The sequence below is a fragment of the Prunus mume genome, linkage group LG2, assembly GCF_029339155.1.
Source record: "Prunus mume cultivar Tortuosa linkage group LG2, ASM2933915v1, whole genome shotgun sequence".
In the NCBI taxonomy this organism is placed as follows: Eukaryota; Viridiplantae; Streptophyta; class Magnoliopsida; order Rosales; family Rosaceae; genus Prunus; species Prunus mume.
In genome coordinates this window covers 239995-266032 of record NC_142699.1, presented here as the reverse complement: position 1 = coordinate 266032, position 26038 = coordinate 239995, and the positions used below count along the sequence as shown (strand labels likewise).

The following is a 26038-nucleotide window of genomic DNA, read 5'->3' as shown; positions in this document are numbered from 1 at the left end:
AGTGGAGGTGGAAGAACTCAACCAACTGAGCTATACCTTATTAGCGAAACTTTAAAATTGTTTATTTTAGAACTCTCGTGTTATATTAGACACTAATTTTGGTCTTTCAATTAGGTACATATTATTTTGAATATACACAAGTAGATATGTTATTGGTCATATTATTTCTAGGTAAATTGCATATCCCCTAATAGGATGAAAATCAAAATGCCCCTATAATTTAATCATTAACAACACATAATGAACCTTTTGAGCTTAAAAATAATTTATGCTGAGGATACTTTGAGAACACCAGAACAAAAATGGCGAAACCTATAATCATCATCTAATAACATCTACTTCATTGACACTTGTTAGTTATAGGTTGAAATCTTATAGAGGTTCAGAGACGATCCTGAAAAAACAAACAAGGGGTAACAAGAGTCACCCCATATATATGACTTTGAAACCCTAATTAAGCACCTCCACTCATGCATTCAAACACAGTAATTAAGGGTTATATCACATGTTATATATAGCGGCTATAACAAAAGGTAGTAGGAATTAATTAATTAAATTAATATCCCATTAAATCAACACCCTGCCAAAGCAACATATGATATACATGAGTCATCACATATTAAAGAAGAAAGTATGCATAAGCTAGCTAGAACATTAAGCAATTAGAGTACAGGATTATTAACGACAAACCAGCTAGCTAGATAAATCATTTATTAGAGTTTAGAAGCAGCGAGCATATATAACTAATTCATTAAGTAGTGTATCGGTGGAATTAATAGCTATATTTATATATATATATATATATGTAATTAATTGATTGATTACTTGAATGGATTGTTGTAGTCCGGCCGGTTTGGATCTGAGATTGGATTCCAGTCCCATAGGCGGTCGGAGAAAGCAGTTGGAAGTGCGTTGGGGGCCAGCTGCTGCGGCGGTATAGCTGATTGTACATGTGGTGCTGCTGCAGGGAAAGTGGAGAAAAGGTTGTTGGGTTGGGGATGATGATGAGCATCATCGTAGTATTGTACCACATGATGATGTACATGTTGTTGTTGGTGATGACTGGAAGCTGCAGCAGCCTGCTGCTGTACATGTTGGTAGGTCAAAAGTCTATGAAGATCATCAATTGCATTCATATTGGAGGACGAAACAGAAGAAGAACCCGCGGTGAAGAGCGTTGCAGATGAATTAGTACTACTGGGGATCAGTGAAAAGCAATTAGCTGCTGCTTGCTTTGAGTTTGAGTGGTGCAAGAAGGCCGCCATCCCTTCTTCCTGATCAAGTGGATGATGATGAGCTTGTCCAATGTTGTTGTGGTGGTAGGCGTTACGCTTGGAAAGCCCAAGAACTGTTGTGACATCTGAATTTCCGCTGCTTCCTTCAGGCTCGACGCTCATCTTTTGATCCACCTGATGCTCAGGATCCTGATGAAATTGCTGTGATTGGCCTTCATTAAAAGCTTGGAGTTTCTCCATGATACTATGAACTGTGTTAATATTATTGTTATTAATATTAGTACTAGTATTGTGCTGCTTTTTGTTGTCTGATGATATGGTCGTGGATGGAGCCACAAGTACGGATGATCTTGATGTGGATGCTTTGGAGGCCGGAAGGGAACGAGGGAGCGATGGGTGGTCTTCAACTCCAGCTCTCTTGTACACTCGACATAGAGATATTTCTCCCTGTAAAGTAAATTCAAGCTAAATTAACCATCCATCAATCCACTCAAAGCAAGAAAGGAAAATTGAAATTATCTGTGTCATCCATCCATTCTGCATATTCTCTTGAGCTACGGGTTCATGTACTTTGCTGTATATGAATTTCAGTAGCAAATTAAGATGGACTGATTAAGCCCTATAAAAATTATACAACAAACACGGAAACTCATGATCAATTTTTCAATCTTGTCCCTGGAATTTTTTATTTATCTTTATTCATTAATTTGTTGACAATTTTCCTGCCAAATTATTCGCCCCGAATGAAAGAGAATCGATCGGGATCCAATTCAAGACTAATATTTGGAAATTGTGAGCTAGCTAAGCTAGGTTTAGCAAACTGAAAGTTATTTTTCTTTCTTGGTCTGAAGCAAACTGAAAGTATATGGGCTGTACTTTGTCTCTTATGTATGCGTGTAAAGTTGAAGATTGTGAACGGGTATAACGTGACTCAATCATCAATGGTAATTGCGACCTAATTAAACTTGATGTTTTTTGTTTTTGTTTAAATCTACCTATATAAAATATACATATATACATATGTACCTTTTGATATCGTTCAGTTTCATGATGCGGCAAGCGATACTCGTTCATGATCCAGCTAGTTCGGATGCCTTTGGGAGCTTTCCCAGAGTAAAAGACTAGGGTTTTCTTGAGCCCAATTGAACGGAAGTTCTCGCTTCTGATCATGCGGTCGGCTCCGGTGGCCTTCCAGTAACCAGAAGTAGTCACCCGGTTAGGCCTATCCCCGTTGCGGTACTTGCGGTCTCTTGGCACATAAAAGAACCATTCCTTTTCTCCAATTGCTGCCATGGCTGCACGCACGCAATCAAACACAGAGATAAATATCCAAGGATTAGATTGAATTGGATTGAATAATTCACATGTGCTTAATTTAGATAGGGACAAAGAATTTTGATTCCATATGTATTGCGTGTGTGTATATATATACAGTTAGTCAGTTACCTGGAAGCTCCCAAGGGTCATAGCGATAAAGATCAAGAAAAGTAATGAGCTCAACGTTGAAGCGCTTGCCCTCAACCTTACGGCGAAGGTAGAACTCTACAAGTTCTTCCTCAGTAGGGTGGAAGCGAAAGCCCGGCATCACCATGTCGTGTTCATGCTCATCATCATCATCACCATCATGATGATGATCATGATCATGATCGGCCTTGTTGGATTCGTCGTTAACGCTCATGGTTGATGATGATGAGGTTGTTGTTGCTGCAATTGCCATAAACTGATTAAAGCTAACTCTAACTCTAATTAAAGCTCATGAAGCACCACTATACTCACTCTCCTTTCCAATATAGCTAGCTAGCTAGCTTGGGCGTCCCGCTGCCCTCTTTATACGAAAAACTCACTGATAAAAGAGTTATTTTGTAGCAATTAACTGCTATGCAACTGCAAGTGGTAGGCAAGATAAGAGATGGTTAATATGTCGTACCATGCCCTTAAAAAGTTTCTCTCTCTTCCCCCCCCCTCTCTCTCTCTCTCTCTTATTAATTTACAGGGAGAAGAACAAGAAGAAAAAATAAAGAAGAGAGAGAGAGAGAGAGAGAAGGAAATAAAAAGAAAAATGGAGAGCTTTAGTAAATAGAAAGATCTACATAGCTTTCAGGCCCTACATAGAAGAGGTATGCGCTAAGGTGTTTAAGATGAGAAAGTGACATTTCAAAAACAGGGACAGGGTGGCCACAGCCCCTTAGCGGTGCCCCTGGACCTTTCTTTCATGATTATAATTATAAAAAAAATTATAATTCTTTTTGTTTTTGTTTTTAAATTTTATAATCTTCAACAAGCTCAAATCTATTTTACACTGTACCCATTCCATTGATTTTTTTCCTAGAAAATTGGATATACATATGTTAAATACTATGCAAGTTGTCTAACCTAATTCCAACCCCAAAAAGAAGAAGAAGAAAGAATAATGTAGAAAACCCAATTTCAGCATGCCATGTAAATCTGAGAAACAAGACTTGGTTGTAGGTAGTATAAATTATACAAATTTATAAATAAACCCAATCATAGACAAGTATTTATAAAAAAATCTAAACACTATTTAAACATAGAAAGACACCCAAAATCAACCTCAAAGTTAACTTTTTGGGTATGTTTATAAATGGTTTTGAGTGTGTGTAATGATGGATTTTGGGTGTGTTTATATGTTTAAATAGTGCTTGAATTTTTTTATAATTTCAACTCATTTTGGGTGTTTTAGTGAAACTCCCTATAAATTATGCAAGTGTCCCATTTTCACAAATTGAACTGCTTGTATGCATGGTATGTATGTATATATATATATTTTCTGAATGCACATGGCATGCATGCTCATATGAATTCTTTGACACACATTGTTCTTTTCTTAATACAATAATGTGGTAGGTATCACGTGCCATGTGTATAATTAATTGTTTATTATTTTTATGGTATTAATTGTTTATTATTTTTATGTGTATAATTACTCTTCTTTCACCGTTGCTTACTAATGTTGTAAACTTCTTTTTAATGTGGAAAGGGTGATTCAAACTTGGAATATTTTTCTACATTTTGGAAGAGAAATACCATTAGAGTAGGAGTACCCTTATCCGACATTAGAAAGAAAAATATCATTATAATTTGGAAAAGAAATATCATTAAAGTAATAACTAGTTGATAAGTTGCTAAAAATTTAAGTGCATAAATATATATTAGCGTAGATGAAACCGAGTTCAATTAAAAAAAAGTAGAAAACTTTTGTTTTTTTGTTGTAAACCCCAACAGCCAAATTTTGAACCTCATAGTCAGAATAATTGAATTTTTGGAAGGCAGTGCTAAATATCTTTTAAACATTTCGTAATTGTTAAAATTTTGATGATTTTTGTCGCGTCGTGTCAGTGCATTTGTAGGCTAGCTAGCTGTCTTGAGGGTCGTTGGTTGATTAGTTGGATTACATTTTGATTTTGTTGATATATTATTATTTTATATCGGAAAATGCAAGAAATTAGAATGCAAGAAGTTAGCATTTAGGTTTCTAATGAATTTTTTTTATGTAATTCGAACAAAAAAGATGAACATAAAATTGTATCTTTCTGAATATGAAATTACGACGGTATCGGTATGATAGGAAACAAAATCAATATAATAAAGTAATTTCGCATTATGCATCCCAGTTGTATGAAAGTAATTGGCAGGGAGGTGGCTTCAGAGGAGCAGACGCATGCATGCATTATAATTTATGTATGCATAATCATAATGCATAGGTGGGGTTGGGGTGGGGGTGTATATAATTTATATAATTTTAATTATATATGATAGTATGCTGAGTGTATATGTGAGTCAAGAGAAACCCGTGACCAATCTCTTTTCCTGATGTCTGATAATGACATAAGGTACGGTTTTCCTCTTCTTTTGGTTTTATTATACATATTATTCATGTCTTTATATTATTTTTATACAATTTAATAATAAGAGTATCATCAAAATATTTTGCCAAATGTCTCTTTATACATGTGAATTTTTTTTTATTTTTTATATAAATAAAATGAGTTTTTTTAGTTATTATAAATAAATGAGGTTTACAGTCAACAAAATTTAGTAAATAAGACCACATTATTTCATGAATAACATTTAGTGAATTAATTTGATACACGACGTTAGTGAATTTATATTTTTACTGACCGTTTGTTTATCATGACCAATTAATGTCTAAATTAGAATTAGTTGACTGTTAGGCTTAAGCACCATATAATCTTGTTGAGAGCATGGGCGGATTCAAAGAGGAAAGATAGGAGGCTATTGCCCCCACTCAATAAGTTGTGTCCTTTTTTATACAAGCGATATTCTACTTTAAATTAATTGAAATTATGCGGAGGAGGATTAAAAAAAAAAACCTGACGGGCAAAGGTTTTGTTAAAAGGCCTCAAAGAGGCTACGCAAGCTTGCATCAATTTAGGTCTTCTTCTTTTAAAAAAATATTTGGATTGGGAGCTTCACTTGTTTAATCTTAATTCGGGAAAGAAATATTTTTGAATTTGTCACTGGTTGAGAAGTTTGAATTCACTGGAATCACCACTTGCATGATCATGACTGGTATCATCCAATCCAGTCATGTCATCATCATCACCATCATAGTCATTATCTCTCTTCCTCCAATGGATCATCATAGTCGTTATCTCTCTCCCTCCAATGGATCAACCAGTTGTTTACAATTAAAGTTTCGTAAATAAAACTTTTTTGGATTTTGTTTTTTTGCTCTGCTATGCAAAAGCCAAACCGTGTCGTATTAGAGGACTAAAAACATCAAAATGGGTCCGGAGGAATCCAAGAAAAGAGAAGGGCGCCAAAGCTAAGGTTAGTCTGGATATATCTTAGTAGTGATCGATCATGCATATATATATATACAAGACAGTAGAGAGCACAAGGTTAAACGCGTGAAGAAGCGAGAAAATAAATTCCAGTGAACTCTTGTAATTATTATCTGGAACCATGCATTTTCCATAGGAATCACTTGCTTTATTTTGTCCTTTTCTCTCCAAGTCTCAAATAGGTTGAAAGAAATAATGATGCCTCCCTTCGAGAAAGATCACTTACTTGACTCTTTCACCATGGGAGGCTGCAATGAATATGCATATATATATATATATATATTTTTTTTAGACGTTAAAAAGCGAGAATTTTCAACGATCTTGACAACTTTCAACTTTTTATAATTATGTTATATTATTATTTATCTAAGAAATAGAGGTTTGTCATATACGGAGAGTTTTAGTTAAGAGATCCTTTAAATAAGTTTAAATGAGGACATCCTTATGGGACCCATTGATATTATATTTTCATAATTCAAACCGTGTATCTTTTAGGAAAGTGTGTGAAATGTAGCTAACTAACTAGAATCAGCAAACCGCACTAGTGGTGGTATTATTCCAACTAGAATCCATAGCTAAAAAGATTTGGTAAATAATTTGGTGGATTTAATCGGCTACGAAATTGCAGGTAGGTGATGTGATTTAACAAAAATGATGAAAGTCAGGCTTATAATTTTCACCCACTTCCGATATCGTATGCATCACTAAGCCGATCAACATTGACTTTATGTATGCAAATATTATTTCTTAATGCCAAGAAATAAAGAAATATGAATATGCCAAGATGGGTGTGTCATTTTCAGTGTGGACCGACCACTCAGATACAGATAAAATCTTACATTCTGTTAATATGTATGAAAACTTGTCCTTATGCTGGAAAGTTGTAGCGCTAGCTGCCCACTAGTTTGTAGTTTCTTCCGGATCCACAACATTTTCGTTTCGTTGCGTTTGTTCTCCTAAGCTTTTTTGGGTCCTTTTTTCCTCTGACGTTTTAGATATTTCACACAGAAATCTGATATTGACTCTCTCTGCATCTCTACAGGATCATCATTCATGGACGGAAACCACCAAGTCATCTCATCACTCACAAAGTTTATCGTCAATGCCAACTAGTATATTAATTTTATATGATATTATTACTTTTGGATTTATATATGCGTGTCAAAACTCAAACAGAAGATAGCAAACAAGAAAAATCGAAAACCAGGAGGATCACAAATATATTATATAAAATATTACGTAGTGGTGCGCTCCATCGTGAAGTCAACTTACTAGCTTACTAGCGGTTGCACTGTACCAGATTAGGGCTGCAAAACTGGTTTTGTGTTTCCCCAACCCAATCTCTGATTTGTAATTATACCATTGTGCATGTCTCCTAATTAGGAATGCTTAATTACAGGGTCTCACAGAGATTTCACTTTTATTAAAGTGGCTAAAATATTTACCCTTACATTCAAAGTTTTATATTCAATTTTATCTCCCTTAATATCGCATATATATAACACAATATTCATAGAGCTTCAATGGTCACTGAACTTGTATATACATGAGCTTCAGTTTGGTCCTACAACTCGCTTGTTTGTGCAAATTAAGGTCATTCCGTCTCATTCCATCAATTTGAAGGGTAAAACCGTCAATTAATGAACAAGTACCTTGCAAAACGACCTACCCAGTTCTCTACTACCCATTTCCCCCAAATTGAAACCCTAATTCACCTATCTATCTATCTCGTTTCCCTCAAATTGAAATTCCCCAAATTCAAACCCTAGCCCATCCCATTATTTGATGTTATGAGTGGTTTATTGGTTTAATTTCTACTTAGGAACATTTTAATTTATTCCAAAGGGATTTTTAATTAATTAATTAATTAATAGGGATCAACTACATATATAAACCCCAACTTTTGGGATCATTTGATATTGATACTATCAAACTCTGAAGACCCTACAAATTCATGCTCAAAATTGGTCATTTGGTTAATGTAGAGCTTCTTGGACAAGTACAATTGAAAATACGTTTCTCGTGGTGAAGTCCTAAGTACTACTTGTTATGGAGTCAAATTTTGGCATTCAATTTAGGTAGGTAACTGCAAGTAATCTATGTACATATATATAATTGTGGAAAATGGATAGAATTGCATGGGAGTCATCACCATGATCGTCATCAGCTAGAAATATCTGAAAAATATATAGTACATTCGTATAGATGATGAAGACTCAAAAATAGACTAAGAGAGGATATAGCTAGATGAAAGTGTCATATTAAAAGAGAAAATGGATCTCTCTTATAATATATAATCTCATCTTCACATATGCCTAGCTAGCTAGGCCTACGCTAGCAGATAGCTGATGCTTATGGGGCCACCTATATAGCAAGATATTGATGGACCCATTTGGGTTCATTCTTGAGGGTACATTATTACTTTTCCACACCACAGGCATCTCGTGGCTTGGACCAGTTTGGCGGTTGTCAACCCGCTTCTTTGGATGGGCATGCATGACCAATATTGGGACTCTGTGTGTGTGTGTGTGTGTGAGAGAGAGAGAGAGAGAGAGAGAGAGAGAGAGAGAGAGAGAGAGAGATATTTATGTACCAACCACAACTTGATGTATACATACATATAATTGAGTTGAGCAGCATGATTAATTACCACAAATTAAAATTAAATATATCAAATCAAATCCCCAAGGGAAAGATATGTGAAAGATGATCATTTGAATACATAATGTTATAGAGCAAAGGCATGGACGGATTAGACAAGTTGGGTGTGGCCCTCTCCTCTGTGGGGCTTAATAATTTGGGGAATTGGCCATGGCCAGTGGCCACCAATCACCGACCATACGAGAATGAAAATGGGACTGCATGTGTCTTTGTAGGGTTTTGGCCTTCAACCGCCTAACCAATCTTCTTTTGTAAAGGACGCTCATGATTTGTCATTGTTCTTCGACTACTGCCACACAATAAAACAAGCAATTCCATTCATGGAGAATCTGCCTCTTTTGTTCCTCAGAAAAAGAAAAGAAAAATTACAAACCCTCTCTTTTCTCTTCAAGGTCATGCACCTTTTTAAGGATGACGTCGTATGCTCATTATCAGAGAGCTTACAATTATATATATATATATATATATATGAAGTTTAACCTAGCCAGGTCAACACCGCTATAAATATGAAGTTCAAGCACATCAACTGAACAACACAACCTCTAGATAGATTCCAGAAGCCAATCCCAAACAGATTTCTTTAATTATATTTTTTTAAATGATTCGTACTCGGATTTCATACAGATCGTAAGCACAACTTGCCTCCCAGATTTCATACTACATATTTTATTTAACCCAAACCCGATATTGAATGTGCGGAATTTTATTTTATTTTTCCATTCAATTTTTCTTTGTAATACTTTTTCGTGATTTCTATAGTTGGTTCATATTGTCATTTGAGCTCTTTAGATCAAGATGATTTAAATTCCTTAATCAATTAAGGCAAAGAAAAGGATCATGTCATTGGTGTGATAATTTCACATTTACTTTCTCATTCTGCCAATAATTTTGTCACAATCGTACAACACATTTAAGGGATAAATTTATAGGAAAAAGTCACTTTCTGTCAAAACTGAGTAAGTGGAGTTAGTTGTTGAGGGGCATTTTGGTCCAAAAACAAAGGATTGAAAACAAAAAGATTAAAAAAGAAAAAGAAAATGAGGTGTTCAACCCAAGCTAGGGGAAGCTGTTGGTTGAGGTAGGAGGGCGGAGATGGTGAACAGGGAAGAACTTGTATGTCACGAGGATAACAATGTTTTGCTATCTCCAACCAATCACGTTCCGCCATATGGAACAATTATTATGCGTGGCAGAACGTGAATTGATTTAGGGATAGTAAACAGTGATATCCCCATGATATACACATTTATTTCCTAGGAACCAAGACCTAAGCGTGAGACCCAAAAAATATGAAAAAAGAGAGAGGAGGCAAGCGAAGAGGGGTTCGAGGGCCAGAACGATTGAAGGGTTCTTGATTTGAATTCACTTGAGCTGGTACGAGACCTAGATGATGAGCAAATTGGTCTCAGCGAAATGAAAGGCGCCAGGGCTACGAGTGGGAATAAGATAAGTGGCCAGGAGAGAGGAGCTATAGAAGAAAGAGATCTCGGAGAAGATGAGCCAGACGTCAAAGAAGGCAACATACTTGGAGTTTAGGGTGTTGACAATGCAGGAGACCATGAGGCCTAGGTTTAGGGTTGCGATCATCGACGTGCCGTTGGGATTGAGGAGGAAGACGACATATGGAATGAGGGCGACAACGATTCAGGCGTTGTGGGCAAATGTGTGGATGGGTAGAAAAACGAGAGGTCTTAAGAGATCTAGAAGGACTACCTCGCCATTGTTGAAGACTGAGTCACTGGGGCTGTGACTAAGGCTAGGGTTTGGGGATCAATCTCTCTCTCTCTCTCTCTCTCTCTCTCTTAAAATCTTTATTCTTCTTTTTTTTAGGCCTTTGTTTTTGGGCCGAAATGCCCCTCAACAACTAACGACAGTTACTCAATTTTAACTGAAATTGGAAATTGTCCTTGAATTTAATTGAAAACCACATGGGCAAAAATGATCAAATTGAAACCACATAGACTTTAGTGGTAAAAATAAACTACATGAACCAAAATTGACTTTTTCCCTAAATTTACTCATAGATATTTAAATGTCCTTCCTTAAAGGTTTCTTTTCTTTTATTTATTTTTAGACTCGAATGAACTACCGTAATAACCAGGGGCAGGTACACTAGGGCTTGAGGTGGCCCTGGCCCCTCCACAATTTGTTCTCAACGCAGTCGACCTTGGGTTTTAGTTCATATATTTAACAATGCAGACCATATAACCATTCTAATGGCCCCCCAAATTGCAATCCATAAATAACTTCATTTATAATTATATGTAAATTGTTTGTAGGCCCATTACACAACTTACATAAAAAAGGAAGTATTAATCCTCTAATAATCAAACCGATGAGCCAAGGGAATAGAAAATAGTTTGACAAAAAAAAGGGAATAGAAAATAAATAGTTTAAAGGGAAATGAGATTTTATCAGTAGACTTTTCCGTTTTGATACATGAAATTAAGTACAAAGTTCTAAAAAATGTAATTTTATTATTATATATATATATATTATTGATGTAAGATTGAATTGTTTTTTGGGAGTTTCACTAAAACACCCAAAATAGGTTGAAATTATAAAAAAACCCAGGAAAACACTTTATAAACACACCCAAAACTCATCATTACACACACTCAAAACTCATTTATAAACACACCCAAAAAGTTGACTTTGGAGTTAATTTTGGGTGTGTTTCTATGGTTTTTTTTATAAATACATGGCTATACCCTCCACACATACAATCATGGATTCGCCACTGACAATAACAACATCATTTATCACATTACATAAGGGGGGAGGCCCAGCCTTCATCCATACCATGGTAGGATAAGAATTCAGTACTCTAAGTTTGGCTAAACAGTTGGCTAATAGCTACATTAGAAAAGTAAAAAAACCACCAAGAACTAAACACGTGAACCCACTGTTGTTTGATCATCAAAATTCTTATAAAAAAATTCAAATTCCAGTACTAGTTAAGGGTGCTTGGTCCTGGAGAGTTGCCAAGTTAGGTAATTACAATGACTTTTCAGTGGCATTGCTTGACTTGGCTTGGCTTATATATATTTGGTGTGTTTTAACAATGAGCGTACCTATATATAAAAACAAAAGCATGTTAAATTATGATAAAATAATTATATTAATTTGAGTTTTTAGGGTTACTGAACTTGCAGTCAGCGAGTTGCTTTAGACATATACATACCGTCTTCTTTTCACACTTAAAATTCTATCACAATAATTTATGTTATAAGTGTGAGGCACATTCGGCTTCAGTGCAATTAAGGTAAGAGAGGTGGAATTGAAGTATGGCTGTCCTGTCCTCACAGCAGTACGTACGTCGCGTAGAATTTATGTTATTATCAGATGATACATATAATGGAACCAAGTGTGCCATGCTAAAGGCAGGGATATATCCATCGGTGAAGTTTGGTAATATCATAATGGCACTTAATATGTGAATTGGTAGTAGTCGTCTTCCCAACCCATGACTAGTCTATATATATAAGACCAAGACCAAGACCAAAGACCATGCACAGCTGTTATGTGACCATCGCAATCCAACCGATCGAGCTAATTAACCCAAACCCCACCAACAAGACCAGACCACACCCTTTTTTTCTTTTTTCTTTTGACCAAAGTTAGGAAGGGGGTGGTACCATGGGACATGAACACAAGATTATTTGAGATGGGAGTACACCAAAGACCTGAGCCAATCCAACTAACACCTCATTAGTCCACACGCTTTAAATATAAATATATATATGTGTGTGTATCATCATATATATGTATGCATGGTCACAGCAGAGAGCAGGGATCAGGGGACCCTCAACAGGATTAATGGAACACAAAAAGACTTGTCAGTTATAAAATCATAGTGCATGCTCGTACAAAAACTTCATTGTCATATGAAAAGGAGAAGATGAAGAGTTGTTGAGTTGAGAGCATTGTATTGTAGCTCTCTCTCTCTCTACTCTATAAGATACTAATCTGCCGACTATTAACTTCATGCACCGCTGCAATTGGGACTGCATTAATTTTGTGCGGTGAGCAGTATGTGGCAAGCTACACAAAAACCAAAAGAAAACAAAACAAGGAAAAGAACCAGTTATATATTAGTTGTTAATAGATGATGAGAGATGAAATGACAAAAACAAAAGACTACAGGAGGGGAAGGAATAGGAAGGTGACCTGACAGGTTTCTGATCACAATCAAAAAAACATGGGAGGGTCCACTGGCACCGTTTGATTTATCCTTCCTTCCATTCAACCAACCATCCATCATCCCCCTTAATTGAAGAAGAGTCAAGTATTTGACCGTCTGACCAAACCCAGACCCTGACCTTGTGTTGACTTTCTGACATACCATTTAATGCTTGCTTGAGTTAAAAAATAATAATAACAACAAAAAGAGCTCCTGCTCCTGCTCCTGCTCCTGCAATGCAATCAACCAACTTCCGTTAAGTACCCTCTTTCTGTTTGTTTGTCTTTCTCACATGCACAACACAAGCACTGCAGCGGGCAGGATTCCCGTGAGTCTTATTTACAGTCACTGACGTCACCATCCATTTTTACCAACTTATTAATGCCTTGTCTCAACGTATCATTTTTACTACACTTGTAAGTTGCTGCAACCAAACCCTAATTATAATACTTTGCCCAACTAAAAAGTAAAAAGTTTATGTAACTCATGAAATGGTGATCTTTTTCAAATGTAGAGCTTTGCATGCAGTGATCAGTAGAGGAGGAGGATATGGACCATGCCACCGTGGTGATGAATAAGACAGGGCAGGGTCAACACATTTTCTGGCACCATTCAATGCAAGGCTATAGATATTATTGGTATGATTTATATCAGTGCGGTAGTATAGACAAACTTCACAATTGCAAATTAAATTCAAAGCATACTTGTTTTGACAGCGAAACCGCATTCATGTATTCTCCCAGCACCGGTGGTGGTAGTTTCATTTCTTAAATTAATGGGCCAAACATTTGATATGATCATGTGATGTGAGGAACTACTAGTAGCTTGTCTTGTGTGTTTTCGCTCTTTCTATATCAACTTCATTAATTTTTATTGGTGAGACAATACTTGAAAACCATTACAACATAAAACTACGTACTAGTTAGTTATATTATATTCTAACAGTATAAAATTTTACGGACTATAAGCTAAACTAGGAGTTACCAAAAAACAGCTTAATTAACCGTTTATACCGGCCGAAACAAAACTAATTTTATTTGTTTGGTTCAATTTTAACTTTAGAAAAGTCTAATCTTGGACCGAAACAAACCAAATCTTAATTAATTTGAATTGGCTTATATCGAACACCTTTATATATATAGCACTTCACATTTTCTTATTAATCATCCTCATCTACTTTTATACTAACTACATCATGCACACTGATATAACCTTTAATAGAGTTAGATTGTTATAGTTCCTTACTTCGATGGAATGTTGAATGTTATTAGAGATTTATAATTTAGAATGCCGGATGCAATCTAATTGGCTATACATGTGCTTAAATTTGTTATGATTGTCACCTTGATAATTTTGGTTTCACAAGATTATAACAAGTACGAAATATTTGATGTGTAGAGATGACAATTGGGCAAATCGGGGTATGCCCTTCTCATTCCCATCCTCGTTAAGTTGTTTTCCCAATTCCCACCTTCATACCCATACCATTCAATTAGGGATTCCACATCCCCACTTTCATTGGAAAACTGGTCTCGTCCTGCCCTCTTACAAAAGTACTATAAAATATTTGAAAGATAAAATAAATAATAATAAAAAAAGCTAGAAACTATATCGGACTAGGGCAACTGACAAGACCAAAGTTTTGTTTTTGACTTATATTCTCTATGTATTATTTAATATAATATATAATATAATATGTTAAATGTAAAATTTGGTGGGAATCATATGACACATCTAGAAGCCACTTAACAATATATTCATATAAAAAATAAATTATATACATTCTAATGAGTGTTTGAATCGAGAATTAAAATATCATCTTCGCCCTACTTTACTCGAAATTTTGCTATAACCCATTCCTATACCCAATTTCTATCATTCATTCCCGACTCAATATGGGTGAAGCTCTGCAAAGACCTTAACCTGCAGTGCGGGGAAAATTGTCATCCATATCATTCATCCATAACAATAGGTTTGTTAAGTTTCCAAATATGAAATTATTATGTCATTTAAAATGACTATTAAAATTGGAAAGTGTGTAAATGAAAATTCTAAAAAAAAAAAAAAAAGAAACACTAAAGAAAATTATATATTTTTGTATTGTAAAATGGGGCTAAGTGACTATATGTAAAGATAGAATTGAACTCAAGTCGAACTAAGTTGAACTATTAATGGTCGTTTTCCTTTTATTTATTTATTTATTTATTTATTTTAATGTTTTGAAACCAATCCAAACCGGAGCACAACCATCCCAATAGTAAACTAACAAGTGAAAAACAACACATATATACGTAATGTAAAGTGTTGAAAAATGATAATGCTTCTCTCATGTGGATGTTTGTAAGTGGTAAGGTAAACTGGTTTTGTAATATCCTAAGCATAGTTGGGCTTTTTAAGCCCAGCTAAGTGCATTTAGCTGGATTTGATATAAGTATACGAGGCCCAAACCAGGTTGTGCCTGCAACAATACCTAATACCTTGAGTTTCTTGACGCTATTTTTTTATTTAAAAATAATAATATTTTTGAAGAAAAATTAAAAACCTTGAGTTTATTAGCTTTCTAAAAGATGAATCTTACTTGCAACCGGCTTGTAATTCAAGTGTTTAAGAGTATTTATCTTGCAACTTTGGTCCTAAGTTCGACTCCCCCTCTCCCAATATCACTTATATAGAAAGAAAAAAAATCTCATCAAGTTTTTATTTATTTTTAAATAAGTCACATCCCAATATAAAACTAACACAAAAAAACTTTATAGACATCTAAAAAACTCATGAATTTCTTTGAACACCCAAATTGGACACCCATACCTTACCATCAACCCCTAAGCTATCTTTCACTCTGCCTTATATACTTTACGGCTCATTTGGTGCCTAAAATTGTATTAGATTAGATAACTTTCTACATTTTGTAGATTAGATAACTTTCTTCGTTGTGGTATATTGAAGGAGGAAATGAATAGACGCGAATGATTTTTTATGTTGGGGAGATTAGAAGGAATAAATTATAAGGTAAGATCAATTTTCTTCATAAGTAATCCATCTTTTTACCTTCAACTTGGACAAAATTTATTCATTTCTTCATTCAACATACCTCCAACCCAACCCCAAGCACCAAATGAGACTTAAGTCGCCTAAAAATTGCTTACACTATATTTTTCTAAGTCTTTTCTTCAATGCGAGTCCAAACTAAAACATGCCAAAAAAAACTTAATTTGCTTCCTCAAAACCATCATAGATGTTGGTTGTTTCATTAAGTAGGAAACACACAATATATCTAGTTCTAATGTGATTTAGGGGTTAAAGAGATATAGAAAGAGGTGAATGGGAGATATGATTGTCCCAAGTAAATATATTAATCAACAATTGGGTTTAGTTATGTTCGCTCTAAAACTAAACATATAGAAATAGAAGCAACTTACAGGTGACGTGGACGGTCTAAGGACCGATTGAGCCCTTGGTGCGAGCACGTTCTTCCTTGGGATGCTATGCTAGACCTGGGATAAGGAGAGAAACAACGGATGATGTCTAGAGTACCGGTGTGGTACCATCCGAAGACCTTCCGATGCCAAAGTAAGTTGAGAAAGAGCTTTGCTATTGACAAATGCTAGAGCATGAGAATCAAGTTGAAAATCTTACCATTTGTCTAGGGCAAGGGGCTCTATTTATAAAGAGTGCCTGGTATGCTTTTAGTACTTAGTTTCGATGTGAGACTCGTGGGAGTGCCTTCTAAGATCGACACGAGTCTCCATAAAATATCAAAGTTGGGGGGAAGGGGGGGTGTGGTTTTGAGTTTGTCTCGCATAATCGGCATGGCGGACCAATCGTATGTCCAAGGAGCTTCTGGGAGTGCTTGCCCCAGGGGAGGGGGGGACGGCTATGCTGGTTGATGAATCAGTCGTGGACACTGACCCATACCTAACTGGTCTATCAGTGAGCAGCAGTGTTCCCTAGCTTCATACTCTTTCCACGTGTCATGATGTGAGTGGAGAGGTCAGATGCGGTACAAACAAGTTACAAAAACAAAAAAACAAAACAAAAAAAAAAAACCTTTGATATTTGGAGTAAAAATGACCCATATTTCAGTTTGAGTTTAGTCAATATTATATTTGACCCAAAAAAAAAAATCTCCCTCCCCACTCCTGCCAGGCATGGAACAGGATAAAACTTATTAGCCAAACATTCTTGTTCCCCGGTAAAGTAAAAATAGGTCAAAGAACTTGATAATTTCATTTATCAAATGTCTCAAATCAAGTTACAGTCAAATTGAGTCTTTATCAAGTATAGGCATCGTCCTTAATACTAGAGCATTCACAAGTTTAGATGTTGAAGCTTCATGATTATATCCCTTTCAAGTCGAGCTCGCCAGTCTTCATCCAAATTCAAAGCTTTTGCACAAGTACATTGTACCCTGTCAAAATGACGGTGTTGGAAGCAACAAGAAAAATTACAATCACAAACATTGACATGGGCAGTAAAACATGTCAAGATTTCCATAAGCTAGTAAATATAACAGGTAACTGCAGTAAATACCACAATAGGTGACAAGATCATGGCACTAAATACTACTCCCAATGGAGTGTTAGTTGGATTGGCCCATGCCTTAGGTGTGCTCCCAAGTGGTCTAGGATTCAAACCCCCATAGTACCCGTGTGTGTGAGTTTTCCCCCTTCCCTTCCTAAATTTGGCAATTAAAAAAAAAAAAAAAAAAATACTCCCACTTTTACCTCTGTAAATGTTTCAAAAATAAAGAGTGAAGTCATAGCATTCATGTTATAGAAAATGGAAAATCAATAAATTATTGTATTCAAAATTGTTCAGCATGACACAACATTGAGTCATTTAGCAAGTAATCATAGAACTTCTTTTCTCAATATAATGTTAAGAGTAAAACTTGCTGAATCTAAACCATATATATAAGCCATTACAAGCAAATTAAACAAATTAAAGATTGTTAATATTAAACTAGACCTAAAATATACATGTATGTGCATGTGTGTGTTTTTGCATCTGTTCTCAAGGTCATAGGCAAGATGAAACAGCATGAATATAACTTCTCGTGTATTAAATTTTCCATTAGCAGAAAATAAGATGACAAGTTTCATCTCAAGTAGGACAGACCTGTGTTCCTGAAGCATCCCCTCAAACTCCTTTTGTGATGCTTTAATCTATACAAAACAAATGAATTGGCATGAACACAAACAGCGATACATCACAACAGAGATTCATACATCAAATTATAGGGACATTATAGAACAAAATGGCAACACATCAGACAGTTAATATGCCTTACCTCAGAAACCAATGCATTGCAGCTCCAGATGAAGGCTCCCTGAAAAATAACAGTATTATGAGTCCATATCAGGTTGCTAAGGTCATGATTCAGCGAATGTTGAAGTACATCAGCCATGTGAACATACAAGATACCTAAATCTTGTTTTTCAAATTGTAAAGGAATAAAATAGCAACATCCTACAATATGGAAACAAGTTTGCTTTTTCTTTCCAGGGATGGGGGGCCTCCACAATCTTGCTTGGCTTTGAAGCCAAGACGCACACAACCTTTGTATTCACAAGAAGACCAATGCCACTAGCTCACAGAGCTTTAAATTTTGCAAGTTTGGGGAATTTAAATACTAATATTTGCAAGAGCGCTCCAGTGAATCGTCGAACAATATTACTAGTAGTATAAAACATGCAAAAATAAAAAGGAATTAGTAAAGCACAACTTAACCCAACTTAAACTCAAGGTTATGGCTGCAAAAAGTATGCTGCAGAAACAACAAAATTTGTGGCAGCCAGAAATGGGACATGTACTACAGGAAATACAAATATATTATACGCTTGGACTTTATTCATCAAAATTGGAACTCCTTGATTATTTAAACAGTTTAACAAAGATAACAGTCCAAATTTATTTAAAAGATTCAGCAGAAAAATCTCATTTACATAGGAATTATGAGAACACATACTGCTCCATGTGCTGCAATGCTGCTGAATATGATCAGAAGTCACAACCTGAACTTTAGGGCATCTATCCTCCCTTAAGGCTACAACCTGTTATACATAGAAAAATCACAAGTTACAGATCAAGAAAAATAAATTACACATAAAACAGATCAGAGAAACAAATATCAAAGGAAAATAGAAAATTGTATTGCAAAGCTAACCAGTTTCAGGCCTAGAACGGTGCACAAATGCAGTTGTGTACTAGAACTGAGGTTCAGGAGATCAAATTATTTCAAACTTCTGTACTGCATACATGATGCAACTCTTTGTGCACCAGTCACCAAGTGATGTTTAAGAAATATGAGACTCTTAGATTAAAAGAGACATTAGGGCCCCACCAAGAGAACAAGTAATTTACAGCTTCTCACCTGCCTGGTGAGGAGGTTTAGGTGACTGATGCCATACACAGAATGAACCCTTTTGTGCAAAAACAAAAAAGCCTTCTCCCTAAACTTTTTTACGCCATACGTAAAACCCATACCCTTATATTTTTTCCAGCAAGTCCTCCAATATATATAATGTATTTGTGCTATGGACTGACTCCAAGAAAAAAGTTCTAGAGAATGATAAGCTTATACTTGGACAAAAACAAACAGAGTTTATTTTATTATTCATTAAGAGAAGTGATTTTTGTGACCAAAAGGAACTAGTATGACCCCATCATGTACTCCTTACACGTCACTGGTTCTAGTTACAACATTTCATAGAGAACAATCTCTAACCTTTTCTATAACAATCCTGTCTGAAATGTAACCTTCATTGCAATGAAGAAGAACTCTTAATAGCCATACATGGACATCCCATTTCCATGTGTGGATATAAATTTACAGATTTCCAGTAACCTCAAAAACAAAACAAAAAATCAAAAACAAAAAAAAGAGAGAGAAAACAAGGTAATGGTAGCAGTGGGTTTAGGTCTCTGGAGCAAATTTGCTTGAATACCATGTTGAAAAGGAACTTGAGAAAGGGATAAGAAGAACATCGTATTGCATATCCAAATGAAAGGAGTACACATAATTTATACAGAAATCCAGGACATAAATTGCTCTGTTAATCAACTCTACAACAAGACCTAAATTTAAGAAAACAGCCTTAGGCTAAAGCCTAATAATCAGCCATTAAGCTAAATGTCTAATAACTGAAAGGAAAATTTTGTGTTGTTTTCCTTCATTTTGTTTTCTTTACCACTCTCATCTATGAACCAAACAAAAGAAAATTATGGAATATAGAACATTCTTTTCTTTTGCATTCGACGTGGATTTTTACCACCAAGAATTGTATTAAGAACAAATCTGGACTCCTGCAGCCATCCTGTAATCAACGTGTTTAACATACTTAGAAACCCCAATTTTCCAAAATTTTTATATCCACCAAACCCTAAACTTTTTTCTTAATCAGACATTGTTGCTTCTGGAACAAGCAAGTTACTGTTCTTGGGGGTACTGCTCATAGCCACAAAACAGCATCCCTGACTTGGTTTCCTCTTTTTCCCTTCAACTCCTGACCCTTTCCCCTTTATCTTCACCATAAATCCTTCACTCTAAATCTTCTACCCCAAAAGCCTTGCTGCCATAAACAGCTTGCACTAAAAGACATAGCTTTCCAAGTAACTCTTATTATATGCAGTGATCTATGTTAGATTTGGTATTAGGGCCTAGTAGCCTACTACATCTCACCATCCTACATCACAATTTTTACCTCGAGCTCAATAAAATATAGGATGTCCTATTTCAAATAAATAAATAAAGCATGGGATTTTGTGTTACCAATGAAACAAGAACCGCAGACCCAAATCAGGAAAACAAACAAGTTTTATTTCACTTTTCAAGTGACTGCACAATTCTAAAGTTGGTTTCAGCTTCAAGTAACTCCTCACCTCTTTCTCAATCCACGCATCAGCACAAGATTCACTTCATCAACTCTGCAACATCGTGAATTCTTTGGATTACACTTCCTTATATGAAGTTAGTTAGTACCAAGGTGATTTAATCAAGCATATAAATTACCAGCTGAGTGTAATTTTTTTTCTTTCATTAATTTAAAATTTGAAATTTCAAGAAGACAAACTTGCCATTCAGGATGACCATGATGAATATCAGAGCAACAGAGTTCTAATATGTCATTTTCCCACCAAAGAAATAAATATAAGGGATAAAAGTTTATGGAGAATCTGGAAAATGAAAACCACTTCATCAATCAACTAAAGTTACAGAAGAAAAAGGTTATTAAATCATTTCTTATGACGTCTAACGAGGCAACATGCAAGTTTGTTGTGATCGTATATTCCAGAAACCTCTAAACCCTAAAGTCATATTCAATCCTGGACTGCTTTCTCCATTGCACACCGATTTACTTTGATGGATTTCAATTGGTAAGTATAAAATAAACTTAGGAAACTATAAAAGGCACCTATGCGAACTTAACAGAGACAGCAAAACTAAATGACATAGAACATAAGATATCAGACTACTCAGTTAGTTATAAATATAAGATCCAGCAGTTTGGTTTGCACTGCTATTTTTTGCGCTGAAGCTCCACATCGGAAGTAAATGGAAATTACAAAATGCATAAACATTGAGTAAAAAAACTTAAAAGCAGAGTATCAAACCCCATACCCACCTAAAATTGTTCAACAGTCTTGTTCCTATTGTATTTCTCAAGCCACATAACTACTACTGGAAGAGTGGGAGAAAGAAATAAAATAAAAATTAGAAAGAAAACAAAAACTTAAAAAGATGATTTGTTAAACGGATCGCATATGATGCAAAGCTCTTTCGCAAAGACATGTCAAGAAAAAAGATATTTTCATTACAAAACACACTCACTAACACCACAATTTCTTATAGTCTATGGAATGTAGTCAACAAAGACAACAAAACACACCTCACCTTATTCTTCTTCTTTTCATCCTTTGTTTCTTAAGGAAATCATTTCAGTTCTTTTCAGTCTAAAGAGCCAACTGCACATACGTGACCAAGCTAATATTTTCAGTTCTCAGTCCATGACCAACGGCAACTACACACACAACCTAATCCACCAGCTCCATTCCCAGCACAGAGTCACCACACATCCCTTCAACTCTTCAAAGGCCTTTCTAAAACTCAGCGTCTTCTTGAAAGAGAACTATTGTGCATGTCAAGCAACCTTTCAAGGGATACAAGAGACCAGCTTTCCTCTGTTTGGGCATATACCTTTTGATTTAGAGAGTCAACTATTATGCTTACATTACCAAAGCCATATATCTGGTGACCATTATGCATCCGCCCAGGTTTAGGCCTAAATAACAGACCATGCTGCTGCGCATGGGCTTCAATAACATCTTTCAAGCTCATCTCATTACCACTGCCATCCATGTGAGCAGTGCCACCCAAGTTTGCTTGTGCTGCTGCTGCTTTCTGTTGTGCCTCAAATTGCCTTTGCTCAAGCACCCTAAGGTAGCTAATATTCTCTTTCAAACCAGGTTGGACCACCTCCATACCCTCAACAGCCCGATTCATCATGTCAAGACCACAATTAAGCTGATATCGAATACTTTCATTTGCATGAAGCTCCTCAGGAATGAGTTCCTTCCAACCTTTATACCAATTCAAAACCTCTTCAAAGTTCGGGTTCGAACATAACCAGTGATACAAAACCTGTAGCCACTTGGTGAAGAAAAACTTCTCCATCATATCTACCATTAGATGAATTGGAATAGCAGAAGCCCAACTCATCACCCAATTAAACTGATCAAGCCTTTGATCTGCAGGGTTCACTTGGAAGTCTTGTAGGACAAGCTGCAACTTGGGCACTATGAATCTATGCATGAGTTGTTCCCAACTGGCTGAATCAAACACCTTCTTCCACGGCGAGAGTATGGTATAGGCAGAGGCATCACTGGGGTGCCATGCACCGAGAACGTTACTCAACTTGAAGCGTATTGTGTGATACAACTCCTCCAACTTGTGTCCCAAGAGTGGTAGCCATGGATGCACCCACACATGGATGGGAACAGTGTCCCGGTGAGGTTCCCACAAGTCAACTGCGTCCTTCAGTTTGGGAAAGACTACCATATCCAATATGGCATGAAGGACAGAAGAGGGTAGCAATTTCTCCCAAGACTCCAAAAAGCGAAGCATGGGTTCAGGGTCCTTGGCCTGCCAGGTATTGATGCCAGCAATCCTTACTGCAGGTACCACAACCTCGGAAACCAACTGAGTATAAGGCGGCATTGTATTATCCCAAATATCAAGGTACTGTTCTCTCACCCCCTCTCCATGAAGCAAACCCTTCCATGAGGATACCACATTCAACCCATGGGACGGGTTCCTAAGAGGATCCCAACCTTGAAACATCCTGACAAACAGAGGTAGAGCAAAAGAACAGGCAATACAAGACAAGTTACATATTTCATAGTCTTCAGCGTATCTCTTCTGTAGGTCACCAAAGTCCTTTGCCAGGGAGTCCAGCGTCAATGTTCCCATGATATTCTCTTCTCCCAGTCGGTCTAACACGCTCATAATATCCCCCAAGCTATCCAAGTGTTGCTTCTGTCTGGCCGCCTCTGTTGCCAGCCTCTCTTTCTCCTGGTTCAAGCTGATTGCCGTGTCCCTCTCATTCCTCAGATCCCTATCAATCTTCTGAATATCCAGCTCAGCTAAGTCCAGAATCAACCTCAGGTTGTGCTGTAGCTCAGGCATGGGAATATCCTCTTCCCTGGCTTTCTCTTCGGCATTCAGATTCTCCAAATTGGTCAAGACTCGAACCTGGGGTCCGCGCATATCAACCACCTTGTGCACAAAGACCTCGGTACTCTCTTCCTGCTTCTTGGCTAACAACTCCTTGGCAGAGACATAGCGGTCCTTATTAGCCCTGTTGGCAACAGCCTTTTTCCAGGAAATGCTCTTTTTGGTGGTGGTAGAGGAATTGACAGCGGGCAAAGGCTTGCTCAGCTTTTCAGCTTCCAATTCTTGCAAGCCAGGCCTCTTGATTTTAGTCTCCTCGTAATCATTAAAACCCATACCCATACTTTTTGGCCTCAACTTGGCTTCAATAGGAGCGAGAATCCCTTGCTGGTTTTTGCCAAGTCCACCTCCTTTGTAGCCCATGTTCTTAAGCATCTTCATCCCAATGCCCTTGGTGTGTTTCTCAAAGGCCCCCAGGTCACCATCCCCGCCGCCCCCCCTTGCTCCTCCTAGTCCAAACTGAGATTCTTCAGAATCTCTTCGACTTCGAGATTGGATAGTAGTTTGCTTCAGCAATTTGAGCTTTTCCCTCTCCTTCTGCCTCCTCTCTGCTCCCTCCTTTATTTTCTTCCCAAACGCCGTCGGCAGAAAATTGCTGTCATTTTCCTCATCCTCCTCCTCTCCACCGGTGGGATCCGAATTCGAATTAAAACCTAAACCGGAATTCAAATTATTAAAACCCAAACCTGAAGCCGTAGCGGCACCAAAGCCAAGGCCACTGGTGGCAACGCCGGTAGCGCCGAGGTCATCGTTTTGCTGCTTTGAATTGTTGTCCATCTCCTGGTTGGGCATGACGATGCCGGTGGAGACGAAATTGACGGGCTTGGTAAGGTCGACGACCTTTCGATCTTTCCTGCGTTTTCTGGAGCCCTCGTTGTCTTCATCGTCGTCGTCGGAATCGGCAGAGAATATGCCGTAGAGTACATCGTCTTTGGTCTGGACGCGCTTATCCTTGCGCTTGCGATAATAGAACTCGCCGCCGATCCATTGGCCGTCCTCGTAATCCTTCTCCATGCCAAACCTTTCCATCTCTTGATAATCATCCATCACGAAAAACAAGCCTCAAGGCAAAATTAGATTACCGAAACCCTAACAAAACCTAAGGCAAGTCTAGAACAAGGGGCAAGGGAGTGGAGAGGTCGTGGCGGGCTGGGCTTGGGAGAAGAGAGAGGAAGAGAGAGAGCGAGAGAAGTGGGGTGTCTTGAGAAGTTTAACAATGATAGAAGTATGGTTTTGATTTTTGGGTAGTGCTCGGGAGATTAACAAAGGGTTTAATGGGGATTATGTCTGCCTTCAGATTCAGAAACGAGTTCAATTCTTCCATATCCATAAAAATTAAAGACCGGTGGAACATTAAAAATAAAAAATACTCTTAGTTAATTCAAACATTAAAAATTAAAATTATTAATTAAATAATAATAATAATATAATAAATTTACATATTTTTTATATATTAAAAAAATTAAAATTTAAAACAAAATCAGATAATATGTCTTATTTTTATAAAACACAACTACTCATTATCTTTTTTAATTCTAAATAAAAAAATAAAAAAAAACAATTGGCGCGTGTGTATGCGTGTCAAGGGGCTAGGTTTACTTATGACTTTGGTTTGTGTTTTCTTTTTTCTTTGTCACTAATTTTGCATTCAATTATTATTATTTTTTAGTTTTTCTATTTAAACCCCGCACTTCTCTTTGTTCACCCCATATTCTAAGTTTATCTCAATTTTTAATTCAAATTTTCATAATTTCTAAGAAAACTCTACTATCTTCATAAACTACCCCTAAATACACACCCAGCAGAAAAAAAAAAAAATTAAAAACTCATCAACCCCACACCGTACTATCTTGCCCCTCAACCTCACATTAGTTAAAGAGAGAAAAACATTGTTGTCAAATGTGTAGCAACATTATTTATTATTATTATTATTATTTATTTTGTTAAAATTTTGAGAATTAACTAGGAGGTTTTGATAGAGAAATGTTGACAGTTGAATTGATATGGGAGGGGTGCTGGGTTTTGCTATGGTTCAAAACACTTTCCATTGTTATATAAAATAAAATCAACCAAATTTGTTTTGTATATTCAATCTTTTGTTTTTTTTTTGGGTGAATGTAATTTGAATTTGATCAATTGGGGATGGAGAAGCAGTGGATGATGAGAGTTGTGGATGGTTCGAAGTGAAAAGGGTGTAATTTTACTCTTTCTCGATTGCCCCATTTTCTTCCATTGCCAATATTAACATCCAGTATGCAAAGAAAAGTTTAGGCTATGGCTTTGGTGTTTTCTTTTTGAGAGCATAGAAACACTTCAAGCTGCTACCTCCTAAAACCCCTTTGCTCTCTCTCTCTCTCTCTCTCTCTCTCTCTCTCTCTCTCTCTGTGAAAAACCAATCAAGTCT

The 26038-nt window shown here is 36.5% G+C and overlaps 2 protein-coding genes across 16 annotated transcripts; both read right to left on the bottom strand.

The window, feature by feature from the left end:
* Window positions 1-524: 524 nt before the first annotated feature.
* On the bottom strand, window positions 525-3209 carry LOV1 (NAC domain containing protein 35). 3 transcript variants are annotated; one of them, XM_089047342.1, is made up of 5 exons: window positions 3012-3209; window positions 2682-2939; window positions 2262-2530; window positions 826-1682; window positions 525-580 (listed from the first exon to the last, which is right to left on the bottom strand). In XM_089047342.1, the coding sequence occupies exons 2-5, from the start codon at window positions 2911-2913 to the stop codon at window positions 568-570; spliced, it is 1371 nt and encodes a 456-aa protein (XP_088903468.1). In that variant the 5' UTR covers window positions 2914-2939; window positions 3012-3209; the 3' UTR covers window positions 525-567. The 3 variants fall into 3 exon arrangements, with proteins under 3 accessions (XP_088903468.1, XP_088903467.1, XP_008218619.1); XM_089047341.1 differs by having other exon boundaries at window positions 2682-3209; XM_008220397.3 differs by having other exon boundaries at window positions 525-1682; window positions 2682-3208.
* Window positions 3210-17109: 13900 nt separating this feature from the next.
* On the bottom strand, window positions 17110-24901 carry STIPL1 (GC-rich sequence DNA-binding factor-like protein with Tuftelin interacting domain-containing protein). 13 transcript variants are annotated; one of them, XM_089044845.1, is made up of 7 exons: window positions 21799-24901; window positions 21530-21585; window positions 20787-20831; window positions 18874-18958; window positions 18196-18234; window positions 18024-18070; window positions 17110-17313 (listed from the first exon to the last, which is right to left on the bottom strand). In XM_089044845.1, exon 1 carries the CDS (start codon window positions 24679-24681, stop codon window positions 22012-22014), a length of 2670 nt encoding a protein of 889 aa, XP_088900971.1. In that variant the 5' UTR covers window positions 24682-24901; the 3' UTR covers window positions 17110-17313; window positions 18024-18070; window positions 18196-18234; window positions 18874-18958; window positions 20787-20831; window positions 21530-21585; window positions 21799-22011. The 13 variants fall into 13 exon arrangements, with proteins under 13 accessions (XP_088900971.1, XP_088900977.1, XP_088900974.1 ...); XM_089044851.1 differs by lacking the exon at window positions 21530-21585 and adding an exon at window positions 17436-17580 and having other exon boundaries at window positions 18851-18958; XM_089044848.1 differs by lacking the exon at window positions 21530-21585 and adding an exon at window positions 17436-17580.
* Window positions 24902-26038: the final 1137 nt, after the last annotated feature.

Bases quoted from the DNA above. Each gene is read 5' to 3' on its own strand.
- LOV1 (XM_089047341.1), bottom strand. From the start codon at position 2,952: ATGGCAATTGCAGCAACAACAACCTCATCATCATCAACCATGAGCGTT. The intron at 2,531-2,681 runs GTAACTGACTAA...GCGTGCGTGCAG, and splicing joins TGACCCTTGGGAGCTTCCAG to CCATGGCAGCAATTGGAGAA. The intron at 1,683-2,261 runs GTACATATGTAT...TTTACTTTACAG, and splicing joins AAACTGAACGATATCAAAAG to GGAGAAATATCTCTATGTCG.
- STIPL1 (XM_089044847.1), bottom strand. From the start codon at position 24,681: ATGGATGATTATCAAGAGATGGAAAGGTTTGGCATGGAGAAGGATTAC.